At 62.0% G+C, this 24,202-nt stretch overlaps 6 protein-coding genes across 12 annotated transcripts; 2 read left to right on the top strand and 4 right to left on the bottom strand.

The window, feature by feature from the left end:
* Positions 1–1,064: 1,064 nt before the first annotated feature.
* On the bottom strand, positions 1,065–2,799 carry LOC140260144 (uncharacterized). Of its 2 annotated transcripts, none has more exons than XM_072352184.1 (3): positions 2,668–2,799; positions 1,752–2,268; positions 1,065–1,622 (listed from the first exon to the last, which is right to left on the bottom strand). In XM_072352184.1, the coding sequence occupies exons 1-3, from the start codon at positions 2,694–2,696 to the stop codon at positions 1,488–1,490; spliced, it is 681 nt and encodes a 226-aa protein (XP_072208285.1). In that variant the 5' UTR covers positions 2,697–2,799; the 3' UTR covers positions 1,065–1,487. The 2 variants fall into 2 exon arrangements, with proteins under 2 accessions (XP_072208285.1, XP_072208284.1); XM_072352183.1 differs by having other exon boundaries at positions 2,659–2,795.
* Positions 2,800–3,283: 484 nt separating this feature from the next.
* TMC6 (transmembrane channel like 6) lies at positions 3,284–9,474 on the bottom strand. Of its 2 annotated transcripts, none has more exons than XM_072352118.1 (21): positions 9,238–9,474; positions 8,686–8,769; positions 8,448–8,566; positions 8,234–8,362; positions 7,953–8,111; positions 7,779–7,884; positions 7,612–7,708; positions 7,271–7,525; positions 6,832–7,022; positions 6,617–6,761; positions 6,316–6,471; positions 5,994–6,169; positions 5,802–5,883; positions 5,410–5,507; positions 5,165–5,260; positions 4,747–4,822; positions 4,431–4,564; positions 4,022–4,198; positions 3,829–3,907; positions 3,626–3,703; positions 3,284–3,417 (listed from the first exon to the last, which is right to left on the bottom strand). In XM_072352118.1, the coding sequence occupies exons 2-20, from the start codon at positions 8,739–8,741 to the stop codon at positions 3,632–3,634; spliced, it is 2,403 nt and encodes an 800-aa protein (XP_072208219.1). In that variant the 5' UTR covers positions 8,742–8,769; positions 9,238–9,474; the 3' UTR covers positions 3,284–3,417; positions 3,626–3,631. The 2 variants fall into 2 exon arrangements, with proteins under 2 accessions (XP_072208219.1, XP_072208218.1); XM_072352117.1 differs by having other exon boundaries at positions 9,224–9,353.
* A 112-nt stretch (positions 9,475–9,586) lies between these two features.
* SYNGR2 (synaptogyrin 2) lies at positions 9,587–11,799 on the top strand. The gene is made up of 4 exons (XM_072352185.1): positions 9,587–9,773; positions 10,087–10,324; positions 10,481–10,620; positions 10,690–11,799. The coding sequence occupies exons 1-4, from the start codon at positions 9,669–9,671 to the stop codon at positions 10,885–10,887; spliced, it is 681 nt and encodes a 226-aa protein (XP_072208286.1). The 5' UTR covers positions 9,587–9,668; the 3' UTR covers positions 10,888–11,799.
* Positions 11,800–12,055: 256 nt separating this feature from the next.
* TK1 (thymidine kinase 1) lies at positions 12,056–14,781 on the bottom strand. The gene is made up of 7 exons (XM_072352190.1): positions 14,642–14,781; positions 14,435–14,466; positions 14,175–14,288; positions 14,005–14,098; positions 13,811–13,900; positions 13,614–13,733; positions 12,056–13,503 (listed from the first exon to the last, which is right to left on the bottom strand). The coding sequence occupies exons 1-7, from the start codon at positions 14,705–14,707 to the stop codon at positions 13,351–13,353; spliced, it is 669 nt and encodes a 222-aa protein (XP_072208291.1). The 5' UTR covers positions 14,708–14,781; the 3' UTR covers positions 12,056–13,350.
* A 161-nt stretch (positions 14,782–14,942) lies between these two features.
* On the top strand, positions 14,943–18,315 carry AFMID (arylformamidase). 2 transcript variants are annotated; one of them, XM_072352176.1, is made up of 11 exons: positions 14,943–15,160; positions 15,248–15,338; positions 15,490–15,594; positions 15,664–15,712; positions 15,892–15,977; positions 16,051–16,123; positions 16,462–16,559; positions 16,814–16,892; positions 17,104–17,239; positions 17,620–17,724; positions 17,890–18,313. In XM_072352176.1, the coding sequence occupies exons 1-11, from the start codon at positions 15,131–15,133 to the stop codon at positions 17,917–17,919; spliced, it is 882 nt and encodes a 293-aa protein (XP_072208277.1). In that variant the 5' UTR covers positions 14,943–15,130; the 3' UTR covers positions 17,920–18,313. The 2 variants fall into 2 exon arrangements, with proteins under 2 accessions (XP_072208277.1, XP_072208278.1); XM_072352177.1 differs by lacking the exon at positions 17,104–17,239 and having other exon boundaries at positions 17,890–18,315.
* A 262-nt stretch (positions 18,316–18,577) lies between these two features.
* Positions 18,578–21,627, bottom strand: LOC140260126 (uncharacterized). Of its 4 annotated transcripts, none has more exons than XM_072352150.1 (8): positions 21,552–21,627; positions 21,156–21,280; positions 20,923–21,006; positions 20,457–20,545; positions 20,064–20,249; positions 19,817–19,954; positions 19,542–19,734; positions 18,578–19,419 (listed from the first exon to the last, which is right to left on the bottom strand). In XM_072352150.1, the coding sequence occupies exons 1-8, from the start codon at positions 21,608–21,610 to the stop codon at positions 19,094–19,096; spliced, it is 1,200 nt and encodes a 399-aa protein (XP_072208251.1). In that variant the 5' UTR covers positions 21,611–21,627; the 3' UTR covers positions 18,578–19,093. The 4 variants fall into 4 exon arrangements, with proteins under 4 accessions (XP_072208251.1, XP_072208250.1, XP_072208253.1 ...); XM_072352149.1 differs by having other exon boundaries at positions 21,468–21,610; XM_072352152.1 differs by lacking the exon at positions 21,552–21,627 and adding an exon at positions 21,389–21,466.
* Positions 21,628–24,202: the final 2,575 nt, after the last annotated feature.

Here is a 24,202-nt window from a genome sequence, read left to right as displayed (position 1 = left end):
CGGCTCTGAGAGTGCCCTGCCCCACTAGCGTGCGATGTTGTGCAAAGGAGTGGCAAAGCTCAGCAGTTTCGTTTCTCCATAAATCAAGTGCAAACCTAAGGGACACGTCATTGTCGGGACATGCAGGGTGTGCCCTCTGCACCCTCCTGGTGCTGGTGTGCCAAGCTCTGGGTGAGGGGCTCTGTGGAGCTGCTTGGAAGTGGGTGTCACAGCCAGGACAGCTGACCCTTACTGACCAAGGAGGTTCTTAGGAAGAACTTCTTTACAGAAAGGGTAGTTAGGGACTGGAATGGGATACACATGGTTAGGGACTGGAATGGGATACACATGGTTAGGGACTGGAATGGGATACACATGGTTAGGGACTGGAATGGGCTCCCCAGGGAGGTGGTTGAATCGCCATCCCTGATGTGTTTAAGAGCCGTTTGGATGTGGTACTCAGGGATATGATTTAGCAGAGGGTTGTTAGAGATGGGGTACTGGTTGCGCTGCGGTTGGACTTGATGATCTTCAAGGTCTTTTCCAACCTGGGTAATTCTATGATTCTATGATAAGGGAGGTACTCCTCTGTCCTGGGGAGACCAGGGAAATATCCAAACCCACCTATACGTGTTCCTGCGTAGCCTACTCTGGGGAACCTGTTTTAGGGGGATTTGACCTACAGACACCAACTCTACTTGGTAACTTGGCTTTATGTCAACTCTATTTCTTATGCTTGTTTCCTTCCAATTCTGCCCCTTGCACTACGTGGGGAGAGTGAGTGAGTTGCTGTTTACCCACAATGAGCAACGCTCAGGGGCCTTTAAACAAGGGAGTGCCCACTGCTGGCAGCTGGAGCAGCTGACCCTGGTGTGGAGGCACAGCCCTGGCTCCCTGACTGTCACCTCTCCTGAGACGAGGACAGGTTCCGCTTCACTGTTCCTAACAAACTCAGATTGCGCAAAGTAAAACTTGAAGCTCCTCGTTTCTGTTCCTACTTAAATGGGGAAGCTGGAAAAGCACCTCGTGATGTGACTAAGAGTTGGCTGACAGCACCACAGAACAAAACACGCGTCAAGATCCTGTATGTTTAACAGCTTTAATGTTTGATTAAAGTGAGTTTTTATTTGTGCAGGAAATTCCACGGGCGTATACAATGATTAACCTTTAAAAGTGCAATTTTAAGGGCAAATCCACAAAGCTGTAATCTGGAGGAAGCTCAGGAAAGACCTTCTCAATGTCTTTATCTCTATGAAAGGAGCTTCTAGTAAAGTGAGAGTTATCTTCTGCTCCCAGGCAAAACCAATAGGATGAGAATTGATGGCCTGGAGTGACTCCAGAACGGACGGGAGGAAGAATTCCTCAGAAAGGACTATGACCTGTTGGAACAAGCTGCCCGGGGAGGTGGCAGAGTCACCACCCCTGCAGGTGTTTACAAGTAAGACAGATAACGTATGTAGGGACACGGATCACTTCTGTTCCAGCTACTTCCTTGTCAACACACACATTTAATGAGCAACAAGAGATTTTTTCTCCAGCGAGCCCAGGACGTGCTGGAACTCCTTCTTGCCACTCTCAAGGAAGCGCTGAGCACTCTGCCGCAGCTGCTGGATTGTTGGGTCTCTGTCCCGTTCCTTCTCACTCTGTTGCGAGAGCAGCCAAGGAGCAGTTAGAAATGGGTGCGGGTGGGATCGGTGCCATAGCAGACCCAGGCAGCCCACCCCCCTCAGGCTGCATCTCTCATTGGCTTTAACCCACACCCTCCAGCTCACCAGTGCGACTACGTTCTCTCCGCAGTAGTAGACCTCTTTCCCTAGGTTCTGCAGCCCAATATCCAGGAACTCGTCCATGTTCTTGGCAACCTTGTGCAGCGTGTCCTCCTCGTAAGCGTACACCTCCTTGGTCTCAGCGACGAGGATGACGAGCTGCTGCCCCATGGCCAGGCAGGGCACGTCATCCACTGTGCCCACCACCTCCATCCTGGTGGGCTTCTTCAGGTAGAGCACCTCACAGTACTCCTTCAGCTCCTCCTGCCCTTCATAGAAGGAGCCCTCCAGCCCCCCGAGCCGCAGGTGGAACCTCTGCGGCTTCTTAAAGCTCATTGTTGTGCCGCGGAACTTGTGCACATACTCACGAATCTCACTCAGGCTGCGATCTGAAGGGAAACTGGGAGCTGGGTGAGGCGGCTGGTCCCTGTTCGGAGTTACAGCCTGGGATGGAGCTGCGTGACCCCGTCTGGTGACTGGAGTTTCCCGTGGGGCCTCAAACTCCAGTTCAGTCATCGTGGTGCTGCCCCGGGGAAAGCACACATGAGAAGGGCCGCACCAGCCTGAGCATCTCCCTGACCTGGCCACGTCCAACCCGGTCTCACAGCACTCCGGGCTGGTTCCTGGCCCCGTCCCCCCCTCAGCCCCCCCTGCTCAGCCCCCCCTGCTCCCGGATCCCCCAGCCCCGGCTGCCCGTTTTGTCTCACCTTCATCCTCCCCCCATCCTGGTCCCCTCTCAGCCTTCTCAGCACTTCCGACCCTACCCCAGTCTTGTCGTACCCCCCCCACCCTCAACCCACTCTCGGACCCCCCGGTCCTGTTCCCCACCCCCCCGCCCACATCCTCCCACCACCCATAACCCACCCGCGTCTCCCCCTGGTGCCCCCAGCCCCATTCCCCCACAACGCGGTACCTCAGTGACCTGTTAACGGCTTGTGACCGCACGGACATGGCTCAGCCCCTGCCCACCCTCGCCGTTGTAGCCCACTGCCCGCGGCACAACAGGACTCAGCGCTCGGGCGGAACCCGAGTGTTTGCCTGGGTCCCGTCCAAGTCCGGAATAACAAGGGGATCTTACTCCACCCCGGGGAGTGGCCTTGGCAAAGTGGGAACTGCTCTAATAGCTTTCTGCTGCCCCTATCTCCACCACGCAGCAGCAGCGGGTGTTAACAACATGTTGCACTGCAACACACGGCGTCCGCATGGGGCCGTTTCATGTTTATTTCAGAGCTAAAACGGTCTTTTCGTTCTCCGCCCCCCCCCAGCGCTGGGGAGTGACGCGTTCTTTCTGCGCCCGTCCTGCCGCGCGGCGCAGCTCATTGCGCACAACGTGCCCGTTTCCTTCACGAGGCGGAACGTTCCGCTGCTTCCACCCCAGCTGCACGGTGCTGCTGGCCGGGCAGTTTGCATGAAAGAGTTGTTTGGAAACACAGCTACGTGTGCAAGCCAGTCTGCGTGGAGCTGTGCTGGGACAGGGCAGCAGGGCTGTGCTCCTGGCTGCGGGGGGAGCGCCCTTATCTCTGTGCTGCAGCGCTTCCCAGCGGTCCTGGGCTTCTTCAAGAGCGCACTTGCAAGCTCAGCAGTTCTCTGCTCAGAGGGCAATGCTGCTGCTGGCTCCAGTCCCTGCTGGTGAGCTGTCTGTTCTGCCCTGCTCCTTCTTGGGTCTGTGACACTGAAAGGAGAGAGTCCCTGTGAGCCCCCCAAGGGTCATTCACAGATGATACTCCCCCTGTCCCCACCTCCCCCCAGTTCCCTATCCCAGTTCCTCCCCAGTTAACACTGTGCTATTCCCATCCTCCAGCTCCAGCATGGAACAGGGGAGCACAGTGACTCCCCATCCCTGCCGACCCCCAGCACTCTCCCCTGAGTCCGGGCCTCACCTGGCATCAAGCACAGTGCACTTTATGATCATAGATGGAGCGAATCTTCTGAATGAGGAATATTTTATCCGCCCCTTCCTGTAACAGCAGAGACACCGCAGTGAGCAGCCATGCGGGATGTGCTGCTCTTCCCAGAGTCACTGGGGCTGGGAACTGCCCAGAGCTGCAGGGACGGGGGCTCAGAGCACACAGAGCTCACACACGTTGGCAATCTGCTCCTTCAGCAGGCAGATGATCCGGCGCTGCCCTCTCAACACCTGGATGTTGAGGTAGATGACGGCTCTGCAATGTGAGGTGTGCAGGGATGGTGTCAGTAGGGCTGAGGTTCCCGCTCAGGGCTTCTGAAGCAGCAGTGGGAACCCGAAAGGTGTGTGCAGGGTTCAGCTTCACACTCACAGCACCATCCCAGTGAGGAAGAACAGGAAGACGGTGTTCTCCACCAGGTACTGGGGGATCCAGCTGAACAAGGCGATGTTGGGGTTGGACTCCTCCAGCAGCTCCACCCAGACCTTCAGCGTTTGGTAGATGGTTTGAAGCCCCCGGAAGGGGCCGCAGGTTTCTGATGGCTTCACCCTGAACAGGCAGAGTAAGTCAGCGGGAGGCTGCTTTGGGGGTGGACCACTGGGCACAGGGCAGTAGCTGGGCAGTGCCCCTGCCATAGGGCATCGCCCTGGCTCCCATTTACAGGAACTGTAAGGGCTGGGCCCCATCAGCTGGGTTGGGGTCTCATCCCATTGCTCTGCACCCTAACCCCTGCAGGCGCTGCCCCTGGCAGCAGGTGGCTCTGTGCCCATGAGTTACTCACGACCAGATGGTGTAAGAGACGAAGATCGCTGCACCCAAGAAGGACGGGAAGAAGAGGAGCGTGATGAAGACAGTACTCATATGAGATGCTTGCCAGGGTTTGCTGGGGGACTGGCAGTTCTGCATCAGGCTGGTCTGCAGGCAATAAGCAGCATGCTGTCACCTCCCAAAATGTGATCCCAGGGGTGAGCGCAGGAAGCTGCACCACCTCACGTCCCCATCCCATCCATCAGCCAGGAGCTGAAACCTGGGAGATCCCAGCAGCATCTCTGCCCCTCTGCAAGGACAGCACTGCTCTCAGGAAGATGCAATCGCACCTTTTTGATGTAGAAGAGCAGCAGCAGCTTCAGCACTTGCACTGCTGGCAGGAGTGGTGCAAAGAGAACGCCCAGCCTGGGAGAGAGAGAGAGAGACAGGCTGAGCTGCCTAGGAGGGTAATTTGGGGCTCTAGAGTGCCGGGGTAGTGGTGCCAGCTGCACTCAGTGTTTTGCAAAGCCCAGAGCAAGCACACAACGTCCTGTGCCAGGCCGGCTGCACAGCCTGTGCTCGGGGGCTCATCCCATGTCAGGGTTGGCAGCAGATCAGCCAGGAGAGGTTTCACTGACCCCTGGTGGATGTACAGCCTCTGCAGCTGCCCACACCAGGAGCTGCTGGGTGGCACGAGGCAGGGCTCACAGCAGGACCACGAGTGCTGGCTAGCATGGGATGAACCACATCAGGCTGGAGATGTCTCACCAGGTCAGGGTCTGCCCGTAGATGAGCTCCAGCACGTTTCGGGCAATGTCAAACTCAGGCCTCTGCTTACTCTTTAGCTTCTTCTCCAGAATCAGCCTGGGGAGTGGAAAGAGCTCTGCTGACGGCTGCTGGGCACCCAATCGTCACACTTGGGCGGCTGCAGAGCCTGTGTGCTGAGGCAGAGCCACCCCAGCTGGAACAGGGAGTGAGGGGCCATGCTGGTGGGCCCTCCTGGGGCATATTACCTGTAGAGCAGCTCCCCAAAGCCAGTATCCAGCAGGGTGAATATGAAGTCCATCACCACAAAGCGATACAGGTCCTGCCCCACACACGTCTCCCAGCACTGGGGACAGAAGCGTGGTAGTGCCAGGTAAACAGTGCAGCTGCTTGCCCCTATGGCTCTTCATAGGGAGTTCAAAGAGTGGGGGAATTCTTCCTTCCTTGGATCCCTCCCCAGCTACCTACATCCCTCTCCCCAACACAGGTACCAACTACACTGTCTAGAACAGCCCCCATTGCCAGACCCCTGCCCACACCGCTGTCCCAGCTCTGCTCTGCACTCCCTGGGCCAGGGGCAGTGCAGGACACACAGCCCCATCCCGCCCTGCTCAGCCCTGCACTGTCAGTCGGCACCAACCTCCTTGGCAGAGCAGACCACTCTGCGGCTCAGCCACTGGTAGCAGAGCAGGCCGAGGACCACCATCTTCAGCAACAGGTTCCTGGGGAGCAGAAGCAAGGACAGGAGGCCCTGAGCCCCGGGCACAACAGGGCTGAGCCTCGAGGATGGGGAGTGCAGCAAACCCGGGGTGCAGGGGGCTCCCCACCCTACCTGCAGATGGCCACGTAGACCTCTGCCCCTGGGGAATCCTGCTTCTCCCACGCTGCCAGCAGGTTGTAGAAGTGGGGCATCAGTGCGTTGAGGAGTGACACGATGAGCGGCAGCGCCAGCAGGATGCCCTCCTGCTGCCATGCACTCCCTGCTGCAGCTCCCTGTTCCTGCTGCACCTGGTGAGCGGTGCCTGGCTCAGCACGGCTGCACGGCCCCCAGTGCTCAGCCCCGCTGTTCCCAGCAGCAAGTGCAACACTGACAGCAAGAGGGAGGTGCAGTGGGACTGCCATCACTGCTCTGCCTCACCCGGTGCCGTGCTTACCTTGTGCATGTGCTCTGAGAAGTAGTACACAGCCACCACGCAGCCCAGCACCGTGCCCAGTGCTAGGAGCCAGGCCAGCAGGAGCACAGCGATGTGTCGCAGCCGCTGGGGGAGGCTCAGTGGGCAGGAGCGCAACCGCTGCTCTGCCAGCAGCTCCTGGAAGAGCAGCCAGAGAACATAAGCTGGGTCTGCATCTAAAGCGAGGATCTATCCTGCTTGCTCAGGTGGGACCTGGAGGGCCGCGGCACAAAGGTGCAGCACAGGGTTGGCACACGTGCAGCACTGCAGCCCCCGTCCTCACCTTCAGTTGAGTGCAGATGTTCTCACTTTGCAGCTTCACCGAACGCCGCTGCACCACCTTGAAGTCCCACGCACAGAAGATTTTGATGGCCAGGACCCCCGTGGAGCTGCCCACGCGGTAGCTCTTCCCAAAGGAGTGGTACATGCTGCAGGAGGCAACAAGGCAGTCAGGGCAGCAGTGCTGAGCAGCCAGACAGTGCCGGCAGTGCCGCTCACCTGTACATCAGCAGGATGCAGGTGGCAAAGAAGGAGGCCCCAACGGTGAACATGTAGGCCAGTGGCATGTTGTATGGGAGCTGCGTGGCTCTGGGGGGGCTCGTGCTGCCACTGGGGCTGGAGGTGGAGGGGTCGTTCAGGGTGGTGTTGCTGTAGTAGCCATAATACAGCAATGAGTGAGTGAAGGAGCCCTGTGGAGAAATGCACAACCTGTGGTGTCATCACCAGCACCAGCAGCACTCTGCCCAGCCTGGAATGGGGTCAGCATCAGCCTGTATGGCACAGTGCCCCGGGCAGGGGCAGCACTGGGGGAATGGGGCTCCACCTGCGTAAGGGCAGGGACCAGGACAGCCCCATGGCATGAGATGCATGGACACAGGGTGGGGTTCAGGCTGGGGGCAGCTCCTAAGCAGCCGGGCACCGACACTGCGGCACTTACCGCTCCGGTGAGCAGCTCGAGGCCGGTGAAGGGACGGGGGTTGTCTGCAGCAGGAGGATAGGCAGCCTGCAGGGCCACCACAAAAACCAAGAGGAGAAGGAAGGAGAAGACATTGAACAGCAAGAGTGTCTTGAGGAACAGGAAGTAGGAGAGCACGCTGGAACCAAAGCGACCACCGATCTGCTTCAAGGCGTAGTGCCAAGGCTGTGCGGAGTGGATCAGTGCCAGGAACCTGTACCAGAGAGTCCGGCAGCCCTGCAAAAGGGTAGAGACACAGTGAGGGCACCCCACAGCTGTGCAGCCTCCGTCAGCACCTGCTCCAGCCAGTGCCGCAGACTTACAAGCACGATGCAGTCCTGGCACCATGAGCAGGGAGAGGCAAGGTCTGCAGGGTGGGCGCGTAGCTCCGGGATGCTCGTCTTCTGGCTCAGCTGCCTCCTGCCCAGCACAAGGGGCATCAGGGGAAGCCCAGGCTGGGGGCAGCCCTCCCAAGGCCACAGGCACCTACCGGAGGCTGCGCTTCTCCCCCAGGCTGAGAGGCACTTCCAGCAGCATGTGGCTGCGCTGTGCAGGTGAGAGGCTCAGCAGCTCCTTTGCCAGCAGGCTCCGCTTGTCTGAGGGCACACGGGCTCAGCGGGATGCATCACACCCAACCTGAGCCTTGCTCCAGGGTAATGCTCACCTGCCAATGTGGCGTGGGCCGGGTCGCTCTCCAGGTCGTACTGGCGCAGGCTGGGCCGTGCCGTGCGGCTGAGCTGCTGCAGGGATGGGCGGCTGCTCCGGCGCCGCAGCCGTGCCGTGCGGTTGTAGTACTGAGAGATAATGGCCCCACGGCTGCGCCCTGCGGCAGGAGCACAGCACTGGGGTGGGCAGCTGTGGGGAGAGCTCCTGGAGGGGCTCACAGCACGGCAAAGCCCGGGCAGGAGGGGCAGAGGGCTGGCACGGGGAGGGGGTGGCACTCACCAATGGTGTGGCTGGGCATGCTGGCCAGGATGCGCAGGGTGGTGGCGTAGCCGGGGTGCTGCTCGCCCTGCTCAGGCTCCAGCCCAGCAGTGGCCATGGGGTCCATGGGGGGCAGGAGAGCTGAGGGCTCTGGGGAGGAGAGACAGGACGTGGGGTGAGAGCCAAGGTGTACGGGACTGTCCCCACCCCACGCTGCTGCAGTTCTGTGTCGTACCTCGGCCCCTCTCCTGCAGCTCCATTTCTATTGCCCCTGCCACCAGGCTGCTCTGCTCCTCGATGAGCTGGCAGAAGGAGCTGTGCAGGGCTCCCTCGTTGTCCGGGCTCGGCTCCTGGCTGCAAGAGGACAAAGCTGAAATCCCCACTCGGCTGTGGGAGGGGGGAGTGGGGAGGGTGAAGCTCCGGGATCGCCCCGGGCCGGGTGGTTCTGCCCGCGGTGCTGGGCCCGCACGTACCCATCACTCTCAGTGCTCTCGGGGACTCGGAGAGTGACGGTGTGCAGCTGGGACATCCCGGGGCCGCGCTGTCTCCCGCACCGCCTGCACAGCAAATAGCGCCGTCAGCCCCGCGTCCCACCCGTGGCACACAGCCGGGGCTCAGGGTCCTCGGGGGCTCCGGCGCCCAGGGGCCGCCCGGCCCGGTACTGAGCGAGCAGCGAACAGGAAGGAAGGAAGGGAGGGAGCGAGGGAGGAGCGCACGGAAGGATGCGGGGCGGCCGCTCGTCGAGGCGCGGCCATCGGGGGGCCGAGAGGCCGCAGCGCCCGGCTCGGATCGGGTCAGTGCAGCGGGACAGCCGCTCCCCGGTCCCGAGCCCGTGAGGCCGGAGCGCGGAGCCCGTTCCCCTCCGTGCGGATCCCGGCCGCCGCCACCGACGGCCCAACGGAGCCGATCGCCGTCCCCATCCTCGTCCTCCGTCCCCTCCCCGTCCCGCACAGACAAAAGCTGCGGGCAAGAGGCGGCCCCGGGCCTCGACCCGCCGCGCTCCTCACGCACCCGCGGCAGCGCACCCGGTTCCAGCGGCCGCCGCAGACGGCGGGCACGACTCAGCGGCGTCTCGCGTGGGCGCCTCCCGGTGCCAGGCGCGGGGCGGCAACGAGCGGCGCGGGGCAGGGCCGGCTCTGACGCTTCGTACCGCCGGGACGGCCGCACAAACCGCACCCGTGGGCGCGGGGCTGGGCACGGGGCGGCCACGAGGAGCGGGATCCACGTGCTGCACGCCGGACCCCCGGAGCCGCACCGCGCCGCCCCGCACGCAGCCCCGGCCGCGGGACAGGGTCGCGCTACCGCATGGAGCCCCCCCCGCCGCGCCGGCCCGGCCCCCCCCGGAGTTCCTCCCAGTTCCGGCCGGGGCGGGGCGGGCCCAGCAGGTGGCGGCGGCGACGGCGGCGCCCGGCCCGGCCCTCCCGGGGCGGTGCCGCGCAGGGTCGGCCGTAGCGCGATGGAGGGCGGCGGCGGCGCGTACGGGGCGGCCAAAGCCGGCGGAGCGTTCGACCCGGTTCGCTTCGTGCAGCAGCCGCAGGTCCTGGCGCGCATCGCCAGCGCGGTGAGTGCGGCCGGGCCGGCCCTGAGCTGCTGCGCCGTGCGGCCGAGCCCGGCCTTCCTTTCTCTTTCTCTTTCCCCCCCCGGCTCCGAGGCCCAGCCCGGCCCGGCCGTGCGCTCCCTTTTCCTTTCCCTTCCGTTCCCTTCCGTTCCCTTCCCGTCCTCCCGTACTTCTGTTCTCGCGGCCTTCCCTCCCCGCCCCGCTCCCGGCCGTGGTCACGGGGCGCTCAGCTGAGCCCGGGGCGCTGCGGGGCGCTGGCAGCCCCCGACGGGGCCCCTCCGCTCCGGGGCCGCCCCCTGACGCCGCCGCCCCGCAGGTGTTTGCCCTGATCGTGTTCGCCTGCCTGGTCGGGGAGGGTTACACCAACTCGCCCAGCTCCTCTCATCTCTATTGCGTCTTCAACCGCAACGAGGATGCGTGTCGCTACGGCATCGGCATCGGCGTGCTCGCCTTCCTGGCCTGCATCTTCTTCTTCATGGTGGACGTCTACTTCCCGCAGATCAGCAACGCCACCGACCGCAAGTACCTGGTGCTGGCCGACCTGGGCTTCTCGGGTACGGGCTGGGCTGGGCTCCCGGCCATGGCCGCCAGTGACGTGGCCACGCGGTGCCTGGCGCAGGGAGCCGCTGCTGGCACTGCGCCTGCGGGCCACGTGCTGCCGGCCCCGGGGCAGCGGCAGGATGCGGCCCTCAGCCATTTCCCTCCTGCAGGGCTCTGGACCTTCCTTTGGTTCGTCGGCTTCTGCTTCCTGACCAACCAATGGGCCTGGACGCATGATGAGGATGTGCGCATTGTGGCCGACTCGGCGCGTGCTGCCATCACCTTCAGCTTCTTCTCCATCTTCTCGTGGGTGAGTGCCGGGGGCTCAGTGGGGCTCTTCTGCTTAGTGCCGGGCCCTGACGGGCTGTGCCTCCTGCAGGCCCTCCTGATCACCTTCGCCTACAAGCGGTACAAGATGGGGGTGGATGACTTTGCGCACAGCTACGTTGACCCCTCGCCGGAGGTGTCCACGCCGTACTCCAGTTACCCCAACATCAGCCACGACAGCTACCAGCAGCCGCCCTTCACCCAGACCGCGGATGCCACCGAGGGCTACCAGCCGCCTCCGGTGTACTGAGCCTGGCCGGCAGGGTTGGCTGTACAAGTGCAATTTTCTCTCATGGGGTGGGAAGGGAGGGACCTATAGCTTGAATGGGGAAGGGGGTAGGAGAGCGATGGTTGCTTTGTGTGAAGACCACTGGCGTTGGGTGGGTGCTGGGGCAGAGGGCAGGGCCCGGTGCCTACGGTGGGGCCGCGTGCTCCTTGCTGTGAAGCAGTGATGGCTGAGTGGGACCCGCAGTGCACAGCCAGCTCCTCCCGGGGTGGGGGTTGGTGCTCCAGAGCGGCTGAGCCCCAGCGCTGTGCCCCTGGGGGAGCAGTGGTGAGCACCCCTCGCTCCCTCCCGGTGCTGCTGCCTTGACCAGCTCTGCTGGCTGCAGTCCCCAGGTGCCACCTTTAACTGCTGTAGCATCTGTCCCAGCACAGCTGCACGGCGCAGTCCCGCTCCTGCCTGATACTGGGTTTGCGTGCCTTCCTCCCCTCCCTCAGCTGCTGCTGACTGAGCTTGATGCCAAAGCCTCATCTGAATATGCACCCTTGTGCTGTGCCTTCCCCCGGAGCAGCCCGCACTCTGCTTTGGGATCTGCTTTGGGATCTACAGGAGTGCTGGGTGCTGGGCAGCTCCCTTCCCCCCAGAGCACCTCCCTGCCAACTGCAGGCCTTACGTCTGCCTCCCACTGAACCCTGCGGGGGTCTCCCCACTCCCCACTCCCTGCTGTCCGAGCCGTACCCTGCTCAGCAGCCTGTCCCCGGGCTGGGTGTCGTGCTGTGCCTCCGCGTGGGCCGTGGCTTGTCTCAGGTTGTGTGCTGCTGTGTCTGTTGTGAAGCTGTGCCCAGCAGCAGTGTGAGGTATGTGAGCTGTAGCTGCTGGGGCTGGTATTCAACGATGCCTTCGTCACTGTAGAGATGGAATAAACTTTTTCACCTAGCCACCCCCTGTGTTTCTCTAAAGAAATGGGTTCTTCCTCTCTGCTGTGCCCTGGGGGGGCTCCAGGGGGGAGCTGTGGAGCTGCTGCCTGTTGTGCCATCAACAAGCTCATGTCAGTGCCTATTTTTAGCAAGGCTTGTTGCTCCTCAGAACAGCCTGAGCAACATCAGTGCCGTGTGACCAGCAGCCAGTGCTGCCGCTCTGCTTTGTGAGCAGGAAAGCTGCACACCAGGCTGCTGTGAAAAGACGCAGGCGATTTCATTAAGTTATTTATTAACCTGGAATACAAGCACTGCTGCCTGTCCCCCAGCCCTAAGGGGAAAAGGCCTGATGAGTGTTTGTGAACGCCATAGCTGTAATTGCTTTAGTTAACACCAAGGAAGGGAGGTTTCAGAGTCTTGTAACAGCCTGGGCAGCTGCCTCCTCCTCATTACAGTAGTAAACAAGTACTGAGAGAGCACTGTAATGAGAGGGTTGACCAAAGCCCAACCAGAACCAAGAGCTACCTCTCAGAGCTCAAGGAATCCGATGAGTAAAAGCACTTTATACATGTAGTAAAAATACCTTCCAGAAGCCACGACAAGCAAAAGGAGAGGATCCTTCGGGTGTTACAGCAAGGGAAGCAGCAGGCTCGAGTTCTTGGAAGGCCGAGGAGGAAGCAGAACGTGTGAGTAGAGCTGAGAACCTTCCACTCAGAGGAAAGACCCTTTTCCAGGTAGCTGCATCTCCTCAGGAATGGTCGCCCAGCTCTCTACAGTTTAATTCCTGATCCCCCACACCTTCCATAGGTCATTAAGCCTTATGAAGTGGCTGCACCAAGAAAATTAATTTCAAAGGCTAGAATGAGCTCAGGAGTCAGGCTGACAAGTCGAGCCTTCCTTCTCCTCTCCTCTATTTAAAAACAAAACAAGCAAACAAAAAAAATCCTATGTATTTACAGCAAATTGAACAGCAAGCTAATTGGCTATACACAGTTAAGAGACTGCAGAGGGCCAGGCTGCTGCTGTTGTGCCACTGTCCTGCAAGAAAGGAAGGAGCATTTCCTCGGGCTGTATTAAAAAGGAAGCGGCTTTTGGAAGTCAAGTTACCGTACAGTGTTGTAAGAAACCCAGAATTTAGCAACAGCACGAGAGAGAGAAATGGCTGTTTGCAGGCAGGTGACCTGCCTACCAGTGGCAAGTCTGAATACGTGCCAGGAGCAGGAGAGCAGATCAGAAGAGCTACAGCAAGCTGTCAGTGCCCCGCAGCTCGGGTTGGTGTGGTGGCTTTCCAGCATGTGTCTGTATGGCAGCACCGCTAATTAAACCTTTCGTCCACATTCTGGGAACAGAACTCCCTTTCAGACTCTGTTTTCAGCTCCCCTGGCACCAGGTCCGGATGATTGCCCTCTTTCCCTGCACTTGGAGCAGTGGAAGAGCAGCTTGGTTCGTCAGGTAGAGCTACAGCATTTGAGTTTTGATAAGGGGGGGGAAAAGCCAGATCTTAAGTCCAGGAGCTGCAACATTTATCTTCATTCCTTATATCCTCCCCCTCCTCCACACCGGTGCACAGCAATCAAGAAGCAAAGATCTTCCGTGACACTGGCATATCCAGCTGCTTCAGGGGAACATTCTCCTTGTTTTCTGACCCGAGCTGCTGAGGCTTCTTCTGGAAGTAGCAAGCTCTGCAGACAGAGTGGTATTTGTCTGCTCCTCCAATCACTTCGACCTAACACGGAAATCACAAGAATGACTCTGCAGATATCAGCTTACCTTTCTAGGCTAGCAGAGCTGGCAAGGTGAAGCTGCTGAAGTGCTTTGTGTTCCAAGGGAACTCACCTCCCTCTCTGCTCCCAGCCTCTTTGTGTAAGAGGCCTCTCGGTAGCACTCCATGCACACAGCATTCAACTTCACCACGCTCTCAGCCAGCGGGACCAGGTTCAGGATGCTCCCAAAAGCCTGCATCGAGACAGTGGCTGTATTGAGTTTGGTGAGGTTCCCAGTGCAGCTGCTGTACTGAAACTGAAGCGTTTTACCTTCCTCTGGAAAGTCCCATCGAGAGCAGCGACGATGACGGTTTTCCCGGCGTTGGCCATCTTCTCACAGAACTCCACAATGTCTGGGAACTAAAGAGGCACAGAAACAGCAGCTTCAGGAGGAGGAAGGGGCAGCGCTCTGCTCCAGGTCTAGCAGTGCTGCACCCCGGGCCCTGCCACGGCCACACACTTACAAACTGCCCCTCGTCGATGCCAATGACCGCAGAACACAGCGCCTCCTGGTACACATCCTTAAGGGCACAGGCAGGACGGGCCTCCATGGTGTTCCTGAGGGGGAAAGAGGGGTGAGCCAGGCAGCCCAACCACAGGCCCGCGGGTGCAGACCCTCCTGCCCACAGCCCACCTGTCGTGCGTGGAGACGCCGGTGGTGCAGTAGCGCGTGTCCTTGGCGTACTTCACCAGCAGACATTGGTACTGAGCGAGCTGGAAGCGCCGCACCCGCCGCATGAGCTCTGTGCTGCAGGAGAGGTGGTCAGCAGGCACAGACGGACACAGACAGATACAGACAGATGGACACAGACAGACACAGACAGACAGATACAGACGGACACAGATGGACACAGACACACAGGCCCAGCCGCCTCCCGCTCCATCCCGCCTTACCTCTTCCCAGAGAACATGGGCCCGAAGATCACCTGTGTGCAGAGCCGCGGTCAGTGCTGCGCTGTGGACCCACCGCCGCCCCGCAGCACCTCGGCGCCCACCCGCGGCACGGCCGTCCCGTCACCCCGCACAGCGCCGGACCGGCACCGCCCGGCACTCGGCACCCCCCGCAGCCGGCCCGGCCCCGCTCCCGGCCCCGCCCGGTACCTGGATCTGCCCCCGGGGCCGGCCGGGCGATCCGGGCTGCACGCCGGGCACGGTCAGGCAGCTCATCTTGGCGCGGCTCCTCAGACTGACCGACCGACCGGCTCACCGCCCGCGCGCGCGCCTCCAGACCGCCCAATCCGCGACGGCCTCGCGCCCACGTGCCGCAGCCGGCGGCCAATCCGAGCGGATTTCTCCTCGCAGCGCCGACCAATCCGAGCGCGGGCGGGAGAATTCTCATTTCTGGCCGCGCTCCCGCGAAAGGTGCCGCCTTCCCGGCGCGCCCCGCGCGGGGCTGTGACGTCATCGCCCGGTCCGCGGGGTCAGCGCCCTCCGCTCGCCCCGCCGCGTCCCGGCGGCCAATGGCTGCGAGACCGACCGGCCCGGCCCGACCCGACCTGCGGCGGCCAATGGCCGAGGGGCGGCCCCGCCCGGTGCCGTGACCCGGCTCGGCCCGGCCGCCGGCAGCGAGCCCGGCTGTGCGCGGAGGACATGGGGCGATGGCAGGACATGGGGCTGCAGGTGCGCGGCGTGGCCGGGCCGAGGCCTCGTTCGGTGCCCCGGGACCGGCCCCGCTCTCCGTGCAGCCCCTTGTCCGTGTGCCCGCAGGAGCTGGAGGAGCAGTACTCGCCCAGCCGCTGGTCCCGCCGTATGGACAGCGAGAGCGTCCTCCAGGCCCACATCGACGTGATGACCGCAGGTGGGAGCGGGCACAGCGAGGGGCGGAGGGGCACGGCCGGGCACGGAGGGCGGCACCGGGACGGGCACGGCCCCAAGCCGGGCCTGCGGAGCTCAGCGCAGAGCTGTGGTGCCGCGTACGGCCTGGGGCTGATCCTGCCCCGGCCCTGCAGGAACGCAGAAGGCCCAGGCTGCTGCTCGGACCTCGCTGCACGTCCCCTATGGAGATGGAGACAGGGAAAAGATGGACATTTATTTTCCTGCCGACTGTTCTGAAGGTAGGGGATGGGCACGGGGACTGGGGGGCTCAGGTCATCCCGTGTGCTTACCTGTGCTGTGCTGTGCAGCCTTCCCAGTCTTTGTCTACATCCACGGTGGATACTGGCAGTGCTTGAGGTAAGACAGACTTCTGATATGGGCTCCCTTGAGAAGGGAGCTCCCGGGCCTCCTTTACATCTTCCCTCTCCAGAGAAGAATGCTCAGCCCAGGCTTGGGTGACCCAATGGCCACCACCTGGCAGCCCCACGAGGACATCCGTCCCCTGGAGCTCGGCAGCTTCTCTCTCCCCTCCCCAGTAAGGACGCGTCGGGTTTCGCAGCCCCTGCACTGCTGTCACGAGGCATTGCAGTTGTGGCCATGGGTTACGACATTGCTCCCAAAGGTAGGCAGGGCCCAGTGGGGGTCATGACTTCCTTCGCTGGCTTGGTGCCTACCTGGCTTTGCACTCTGCCCAGGTCACATGGATGCGATGGTGCTCCAGGTGCGGCGCAGCCTTGCCTTCCTGGTGAAGCAATACCACAGGATCAGGTGGGCAGTGCACGGTGCTGGTGTCCCCGTCCCATGTGCCAGCAGCCTCGACTGCTTCTGTCTGGTCTTACAGATTGTGCCCCTGTTGCTCTGTGGTGCTTTAGTGCATGGGGGAGGCTGTAACAGAAACAGGATGGGGTGGGGAAGCCCTGAGTTATGATAAAGACCTCGGTGCCTCGTAGCACCACTGACTGCACTTCTTTGTCACTGTACAGTGGCTCAGTTGATAGACTGGGAAATGTGACCAGGCTGTGGCCCTTGGGACACTGCAACTGGGATGTCCCCAGCATGTGCTGTGCTGTTTCTTCATACATCTGCATATGGCTCCTTCTCTCCAGGGGTATTTACTTGTGTGGACACTCGGCAGGGGCTCACCTGGCAGCCATGGTCTTGTCTACGGACTGGACAGAATTTGGAGTGGTTCCAGATATCAGAGGTATTACAAGGTTCTGGAGGGCTGGTGTTTAGCACCAGGGGGCTGCACCCGAGCATCCCCTGCTTTACTGTTCTGCAAGCTATAAAGCTGATCACTTGCTTCAGATGGTTGCAGTTTGTATGTACTGGGGGGAGAATAAGCTGAGCTCCTGGTGCAGCTCAGCAGCCTCCCTCTGTCCCTCTAGAGCCATGGGGACTTGGGCATGAGGAGGTCTGAACCGCAGAGCCATTCACCCTCCACATCTGTGTTTGCAGGAGCTGTTCTGGTGAGCGGTGTGTATGACCTGGAGCCCCTTCTGCACACCTACGTGAATGATGCACTGAACATGAGCCTGTGAGTCCATCTGTAGGGGCAGAATGTGGAAAAGGGCATAGGCAGTTTGTGGCTTTGGTCAGTGCAGCCTGTGGGCAAACACCAGCAGCTTTGTAGCCTCCTCTGCCATGCGTGCAGGCCCTGCACCTTCTGCCTTGCTGGTGCACGCCACTGAGGGCATGGGGATGTACACAGGCACACACTGTCTGTCACTGCAGTGTCTCGTCCCCAGGGAAGTGGCCCAGAGGAACAGCCCCATCCTGTGTGTCACACAAGCAGTGTCTGTGGCTGCATCCTGTGAGGTGCTTGTGGCTGTGGCCCAGCACGACTCCCCGGAGTTCCGCAGGCAGTCACAGGAGTACAGCCAGGTGAGCTCTGCAGGGATGCTGTATGGGCTGCCCTAATTACACCTGCTCTGCTTCCTCTGCAAACCCTCAAGTGAGGGGGTCTCTGGCTTGGAGACTTCTGGGCTGGGAACGCAGAGCTGCAAGGAAGAGTGTGGGGCTGGCTGCACTGCTGAATCAGGACTGCCTCCTGCTTTGGGAAGGTGCCTCTTCTTGCCATTGGGCTCAGCTCTTCTTGTCAGCTCTGGTGATGAAAAGCATATGTGCTGTATCAGAGTAGTATTTCTGCTGCTGGTGTGATAGCCATCCTCATTGGGGAGAATGCTGGGCCTTGCTGAACTGGTGCTCATGCTGTGAGCTGGGACCCAGCTGGGTACCCCCTGCCAGTGCCGATCTCTCCGCAGGCTCTGCGCTCAGCTGGTTGGTCTGTCTCTCTGTTGGATCTTGCCAGCGTGGATCACTTTGACATCATTGAGAAGCTGTCAGAGGAAACTTATGTCCTCACTCAGGTAAGGGGAGAAGGCCCAGTCTCCTGCAGCCACCATTTTTTGCTGCCCTGAGTACGGCTCAGATCTGCCAGGCTGGGAGGGAGGGCAGTTGCAATGGGTGTTTTCCCCCAGCGTGAGGCGCTGTGGGGCCAGGCACCATTCACAGCACTTTGTTCCTCGTCTCAGGTGATCCTGAATATGATTGCAAGAGCTTGATGACATGCTGGAACAAACTGGAGATGCAAACCACAGCCCTGTGCAGTGACAGGCAGCCTTCGTGCACTCTGCCCTGTGCACGTTCATGTTTCCTCTTTCCAGCCCGTCCCCTGTGGCACAGGGCAGTTCCTGCCCCAAGATACCATTCTCAGTCCTATAAAGGGCAAATAAGCCTCCATTGCACTTCCCAACCTACCAACAGCAGGTGCTCACAGCACAGTGTCAGATGATGTTCCTTCACTGAGGTATTCCTGTGCTTTGTGGATGTTCTCGGAGCTGGACCATCTGTGGTGTGCAGGGCTGCCTGCCTGCTGTGGTTCTGTCTGCTGACTGGATGCTGAAGTTTGTTCCTCAAAGCTGTTTATTGCCAATACAAAATAAAATAGGGATAAGTGTCACCTGGCTGGAAATCTTGGGAATGTGTAGCTGTGCTCAGCTGTTGAGCATACTTTGCTGATGCATGGAGGTGCTCTGTGGCAGAGCTTGGGTCCTGAGGAGGGCAGCTCTGTGCCAGGCAGTAGGGAGAGCACTGCTCAGAAGGGCTGAGCTCTTTGTGCACCTTGTGTCTCCTTCCATGGAGACCTCCAGGCTTTGGCAGTGCCCCTGCTGCAAAATAAGGGGAGGAACATCTTTGGGGTGGAAAAAAACATTCTGCATTGCCAAAACATATTTATTTAGACCCCAGTTGCCCCAGCCAGTAAGAACTGTGCTGAGCACAGCAGGCTGCAAAAACGTCCTGCCCTACTGTTGCTTGCAGCATGACCCAGTGGCCATGGATGCTGCTTGTCCTGCTTTGGCGTGTTGTGGTGTGAGCCACGGCAGCCCCAGCTGCTGTGGGCTGAGCCCTGGAGTGCCTGGGAATGGCGCTTAGGAAGCAGCCTTGGCATGGCCAGGCTGGTGGTGTGAGCTGTGGGCACGGCTGGGAAGGAACTTGCCCCGGGAGGTGTGGTGCTCCTTTGGGAAGCTGTGAACTGCGGTCTCCTAGGGTTGGGCTCGCATGCTGGCTTGCAGGGGTGGAGATGGTGCTGCAGCCGGTTGGGAACATGCCTGGAGCGCGCTGTGGGAGGTCCCGGCCCCTTTGCCAGCAACTGCCCCAGCCCACACGCTTGTCTGCCGCAGCCCGGCAGGGATGGTTCTCCCTCGGGGCTGGGAGGAGGCGCACTCCTGTCTCCAGTCAGTGCTCTCCTGTGCTGTGAGGACTGTTGCCCTGGCCCAGCTTCTCCTGGCACTTTCTGGCCACAAAACCCAGCTTGTTCAGAGCGAGCTCGGTGTCACGGGCTGAGACATCACAGTGCCAGACCGCACGGACAGTGCGCTCCGACCAGGGGAACAGCAGGACGCTGACGGCGTGGCCTGTCTCAGCCAGCTCCTCCTCGCTCACTGCCTGCAGGTGCGCACAGAGCTCTGCTGGGGACAGCCCCTTCACTTCCACCATCACCATGTTTGTCTCTACAGCCGCCAGGCTGACAGAGCAGAGAGGCGAGTTCAGCTCCTTGATGCCTGTGAAGGTGCAGGCTGTCAGGCTGCCAGCCATCCATAAGTGCAGGACCCAGCTGTGCACCGAGCCTGCAGGGGAGAGAGTTTATGCTGACAAACCAAACGTCCCGAGGAGGCAAAGTTACCTTGGGCGAAGCGGCGGGCGTTGTCGTGGTCTCTGCGCAGCGTTTCCTCTGCCTGCTCCAACCCAACACGGGCAGCAGCTGCCAGCACACCCGCCTGCCGCATCCCTCCTCCCAGCAGCTTCCGAACCCGCCAGGCTTCTGCCACAAACGCCCGGCGTCCAGCAAGCACGGCCCCGGCTGGGGCACCCAGACCCTGCAGATCCAGGAGGGTGGTGTGAGAGCTGCCCGCAGCCTCAGTGCTGTGCCCCTGCCCCGGGCTCCCTGTGTGAACCCACCTTGGAGAAGCACAGGGACACGGAGTCGCAGTGCTGGGCGATGCGTGCCGGCTCCACGGCCTGGGACACCACTGCATTCATCAGCCGTGCTCCATCCATGTGCACCCGCAGCCCGTAGCGCTCAGCAAGCAGGCGTACCTGGGGGGGGCACAGCTGCTGTGAGCTGTGCTATGCTGCGCTGCGCTGTGCTGTGCTATGCTGAGCTGTGCTGTGCTGTGGACCCCTCAGCCCCGCCGGCAGCTCCCACCTGCTGCAGGTAGGTGAGGGGCAGTGCCCGGCCTCCCGCTGAGCTGTGTGTGTTCTCCAGGCAGATGAGCTCAGGGCGGGGGTGGTAGCGGCTGCCATGGGTCTCACGGATGGCCAGCTCCAGCTGCTCCAGGTCCAACATACCATCGGGCAGGTCCGGCAGTGCCTGTGAGTGGACCCCTGCGACCTGCATGGGTAGCAGAGCTGGAGGGAGGCTGCCCTGCTGTCCCTTGTCCCTCAGTCTCCGGTCCATCAGCCCCATTCACGGCTCAGGTGATGCTGTCACAGACCCGGAGGGGACCTCCCTGCAGCCAGAGGAGGGCAGCAACAAGCTGCTGTCTGCCCCCGGGTACCCCCCTCTTCCCCCTCACTTCCCCAGCAGCACAGCACCCACCTGCGCAGCCCCGCCGTGCTCATAGATGTGCAGGTGGGCCTGGGCACCCAGCAGCAGCTGAGCCCCTCTGCGCTGGCAGTGGCACATCACTGGGGGGAGAGGGCAGTGAGCACAGCGTGTGACTGTGGGGGTGGGTGCCCCCCCAGCGGGAAGGGGAGCACTCATCTGCAGCGGGTAGAGGGGAAGTGACCCCAGAGCGGTGCTGCAGCTTTCATGTGCGTGGGGCTGAGTGTGATACAGGTTCTGCACCTGGTGGAGGTGCAGAAGCTGCTGCTCCCCCAGCCCTCCTTTGTGGCCATTAGGGTGGAAAGCATAGCAGCTTTTTGAGCAGAACCAGAACTCTCACAGAGAGGAGTGGAGCCGCTTCTGCCTTCTCCGTTCTTTGCTAGGGGGGCCATGAACCAACCCCCAGCTCATGCCCTGGGATTCAGGACAAGGAGAGCAGCACTAAGCACTGGGCACTCACCCGCGATGAGGTTTGCCATTGTGGCCGTGGGTACAAAGAGGGCATCCTCCATCCCTAAGGTCCTCGCAGCCAGCTGCTGCAGCTCTGCATAGAGGAGATGCGTGGAACGAGGGTGGGAAAGAGCTCCGCACCACAGCCGTGTGTGCCCCATGAGTGTCTCCTCCCCAGCGCAGCCTTTGGCTCGGCCCAGGGAGTGTGACAGCGCACAAATGGGCAGCCGGCCCCGCGCTCACCGTTCACCGTGGGGTCCTCGCCGTAGTCGTCGTCCCCCACGGCCGCGCGGGCCATGGCACCCCGCATGGCGGCGCCGGGCTGCGTGACGGTGTCGCTGCGCAGATCCACCACGTGCTGCGGGCGCCTGCGGGGACAGCGGGGGGGGGGGGTGGTTTGTGCTGCTGGGAAGGGACTGCCCACCCCGGTCCCTCCTTCCTTTCCCCCCCCCCCAGACCGCGCCGCTGCGCCGAACCGAACAGCCACCGCTTCCTGCCCCGGGAACAGTCCAACCCCCGGGTGGGACCGAGCCCGGCCGCGACCTCCGCACGCACCCCGGCGCCGCTCCGCCCCGGAGCGACCCTGTGCCGCCCCCGGCCCCGCCGTCCCCCGCCATGGCCGCGCCGCCGCAGCCGGACCCCGCTCCGTGCAACAGCGCCCGGCGCAGCGCGGCGCCCGTTCCCCGCGCCGCCAGCATCGCCGGGACCGCCGGGACCGCGGGACCGCCCCGCCGCAAGGGATCCCGGGGCGCGTAGTCCTTCCTTGGACCGGCCCCGCTGCCCGCGGCCGTGCGCTCCCCCTGCGGGTTCGCAGCGTGGCGGCAACACCGAACTGGCCCCGGGGTCCCCGTCCCATCGCTCCCGTGGGCGGTGCCGAGCGCAGCCGGTCGCCCCGTTGCTGCCGCTCGGGACCCCGAACGGACCCCGGGGCACCCGCCCCGCAGCACCCCCCCAGCCCGCGCCTCTGACCCTGTGCCGGGGGCACACTGGGGCCGTGGGGAGGCCCTGCTCGGTGCGATGTGCTCACGGTGCCCCGGCCCCGTTGGCGGATCCCGGGGGGCACAGGGCTGCCGGCCCGGCCACGTGCTGCGACTCTGCACGCACACGGGGAGACACATCCAATGGCGATGGCTGCTGCTGCGCTGCTGGCAGGAAAGGCACGGGGTGACCTTTGCTGATGGGAATCGGCTCCAGCTTCTGGCTGCATCTGCCCTGCAAACAGCTGACACGAGGCCCTGTGGCACCGCCGGGTACTCGCAGCTCAGAGCCGTGCTGGTGGCAGCTGTGGGCAGTGCTTCAATGCTCAGCACTTCCTCCTGTCACTGGGGAGGGGACCTGGGGGTGTCTGGCTGCTGGCATCAATCCGTGTGGCGCACAATGGGGAACGTGCATGGCATATCAGCGAGACCCTCTCCTCATCCCATGGGGCAGAAGGCCACACGTGGGATGCTGTGCAGGGCAGAGCTGACCTGCAGGGCTCTGTGGGGAGCACCCTGCAGCACTCAGCAGCTTCCAGCCAGCACTGCGGACTGGGTGCAGGTGTCCATCCCTCCCCTTGCACATCCCTGTGCCGTGTCCCCAACGCACTGCCCGTACTGCAGCCGCCCTCTTCCTCCATCACCCAGCTCCAGGCTCTGCTCTGGAGCCCCCACAGCTCACTGCAGCTGTCACCCCGCCGATGAGCGAGCCATAAACAGTCCTTCACGGAGACGTTTTTCACACACAGGGCCACATGTTAACAGTTTTTCTTTATTTACTGCCTCCATTTCCTCTTTGTTCCAGGAACTTGTCCTCCAACTTCAAGCCGCTCATGATTAGGCAAAAAGGCCTCTAATCTCCCCGATCTGATTTACCGTCACTGAGAGCAGGCGCTTCCCGTTACTGGCCCTGGACCTGGGAGCAGGGCCGGCCGGCTCCCCGCGCCTCTCCTCCCCGAGGCTCCCCTGCTGCACATGCTGCCTTCCCAGCAGCTTCCTCTTCCAGTAAGAGCGGGGCAACCCGGGGCCGGGGAGCGCGGTCTCGGCTGTGGGCAGCATCGCGCCCTGCTGCTGCTCCTGGCACGTGGAAGCCGCTGCATGGCGAGGCTCCTCGGCAGTGCCCGCGTCCCTGAGCCCCTGGGGCTCTGCTTGTGGTGCTCTGCGGCCCCTGGTACCTGGAGACCCCGGGAGGAGGACTCATGGCTGCAGAAGAGGGGATGAGCCAAGGCCACGGGCACGCGTGCAGCAGGGGGAATGCTGATGCCTGGCAGGTGGCCGGGGGGCTCGGTGGGGCTGGGCTGTGTGTGACTCCCACTTGGCAGCTCTGTCCCCACAGCTCACAGCCCCGCTGAGCGTGTGGCCGCTGCGGGCTGAGCTCATGCTGTGAAGGTGCCTCCCCGGGGCTAAAATTAGTTGCTGAGCCCTGGCTGAGGAACGGAGCCCGCATCCCGCTGGGGAGGATCGGGTTTCCCTACGCCTCCCCCTGCCACGGGAGCTGGCAGCCGCCGGGGCGATTCCCGGAGCCGGGCCGGGCTCCCCCTGCCTCCGGCCCCACAGGCAGCTCCGGGTGCAGCCGGGTCTCGGCGCCGTGCCCATGCCCATAGCAGTGCTGTCCCGGCCCCCACCAGCAGCTCTGGGAGGTAGGGGCCTGGGGGCCACGGCCTTGGCACATTGTTCCCCCCAGCAGGTTTCTGAGGTGGGGGCTCCCCATTTGCTGAGCTGCTCCAACTGAGTCTCTTAGCAATGTGACCAAGGATGGGTCCCACAGCGGGACCGTTGCGGGGTTTGGGTGCCATGAGGTTCCGGTTTGGGATTGATGCTGCTGCAGCTATGCAAGCTGTGGGACGTGCTATGCAGGGCTGCAAGGTGCTGGGCAAGGAGGGCTGGCCACAGTGCCTGGCAGGGACTTGAGCCCTGGCCGTGTGCTTGGGGTGTTTTCCTCTGATGCTGCCTTGGCCCTGTGGCCTCACTGTGTGCTCTGCGGGGTGTGATAACTCATCCCAAGTGCTGGAGCCCATTGGCCTGGAGGGCCCTGCTTGGATCGGGTGGGCAGGGGGAGCACAAGTATCAATCATTCCCAAGCGGTGGGAACCATGGAGCCAAGTGATTTCCTACTGTCGGGAACTGCAGAGCAATGCCTGGAAGTGCTGGGACGTGCTGGGCTCCTGGCTCAGCCGGCCTCAGGGACAGCCAGGCCTTGGGCATGTGGTGCTGCGCTGTGCCGTGCTGTGCCATTTGGTGCTGCGCCCTGCTGCACTGTGCCATGCTGCACTGTGCCATGCTGCATGGTGCCATGCTGTACTGTGCCCTGCT

The sequence above is a fragment of the Excalfactoria chinensis genome, chromosome 17 (assembly GCF_039878825.1).
Source record: "Excalfactoria chinensis isolate bCotChi1 chromosome 17, bCotChi1.hap2, whole genome shotgun sequence".
In the NCBI taxonomy this organism is placed as follows: Eukaryota; Metazoa; Chordata; class Aves; order Galliformes; family Phasianidae; genus Excalfactoria; species Excalfactoria chinensis.
The sequence above is the reverse complement of the archived record's forward strand: the minus strand, read 5'-3'. Positions and strand labels throughout refer to the sequence as shown.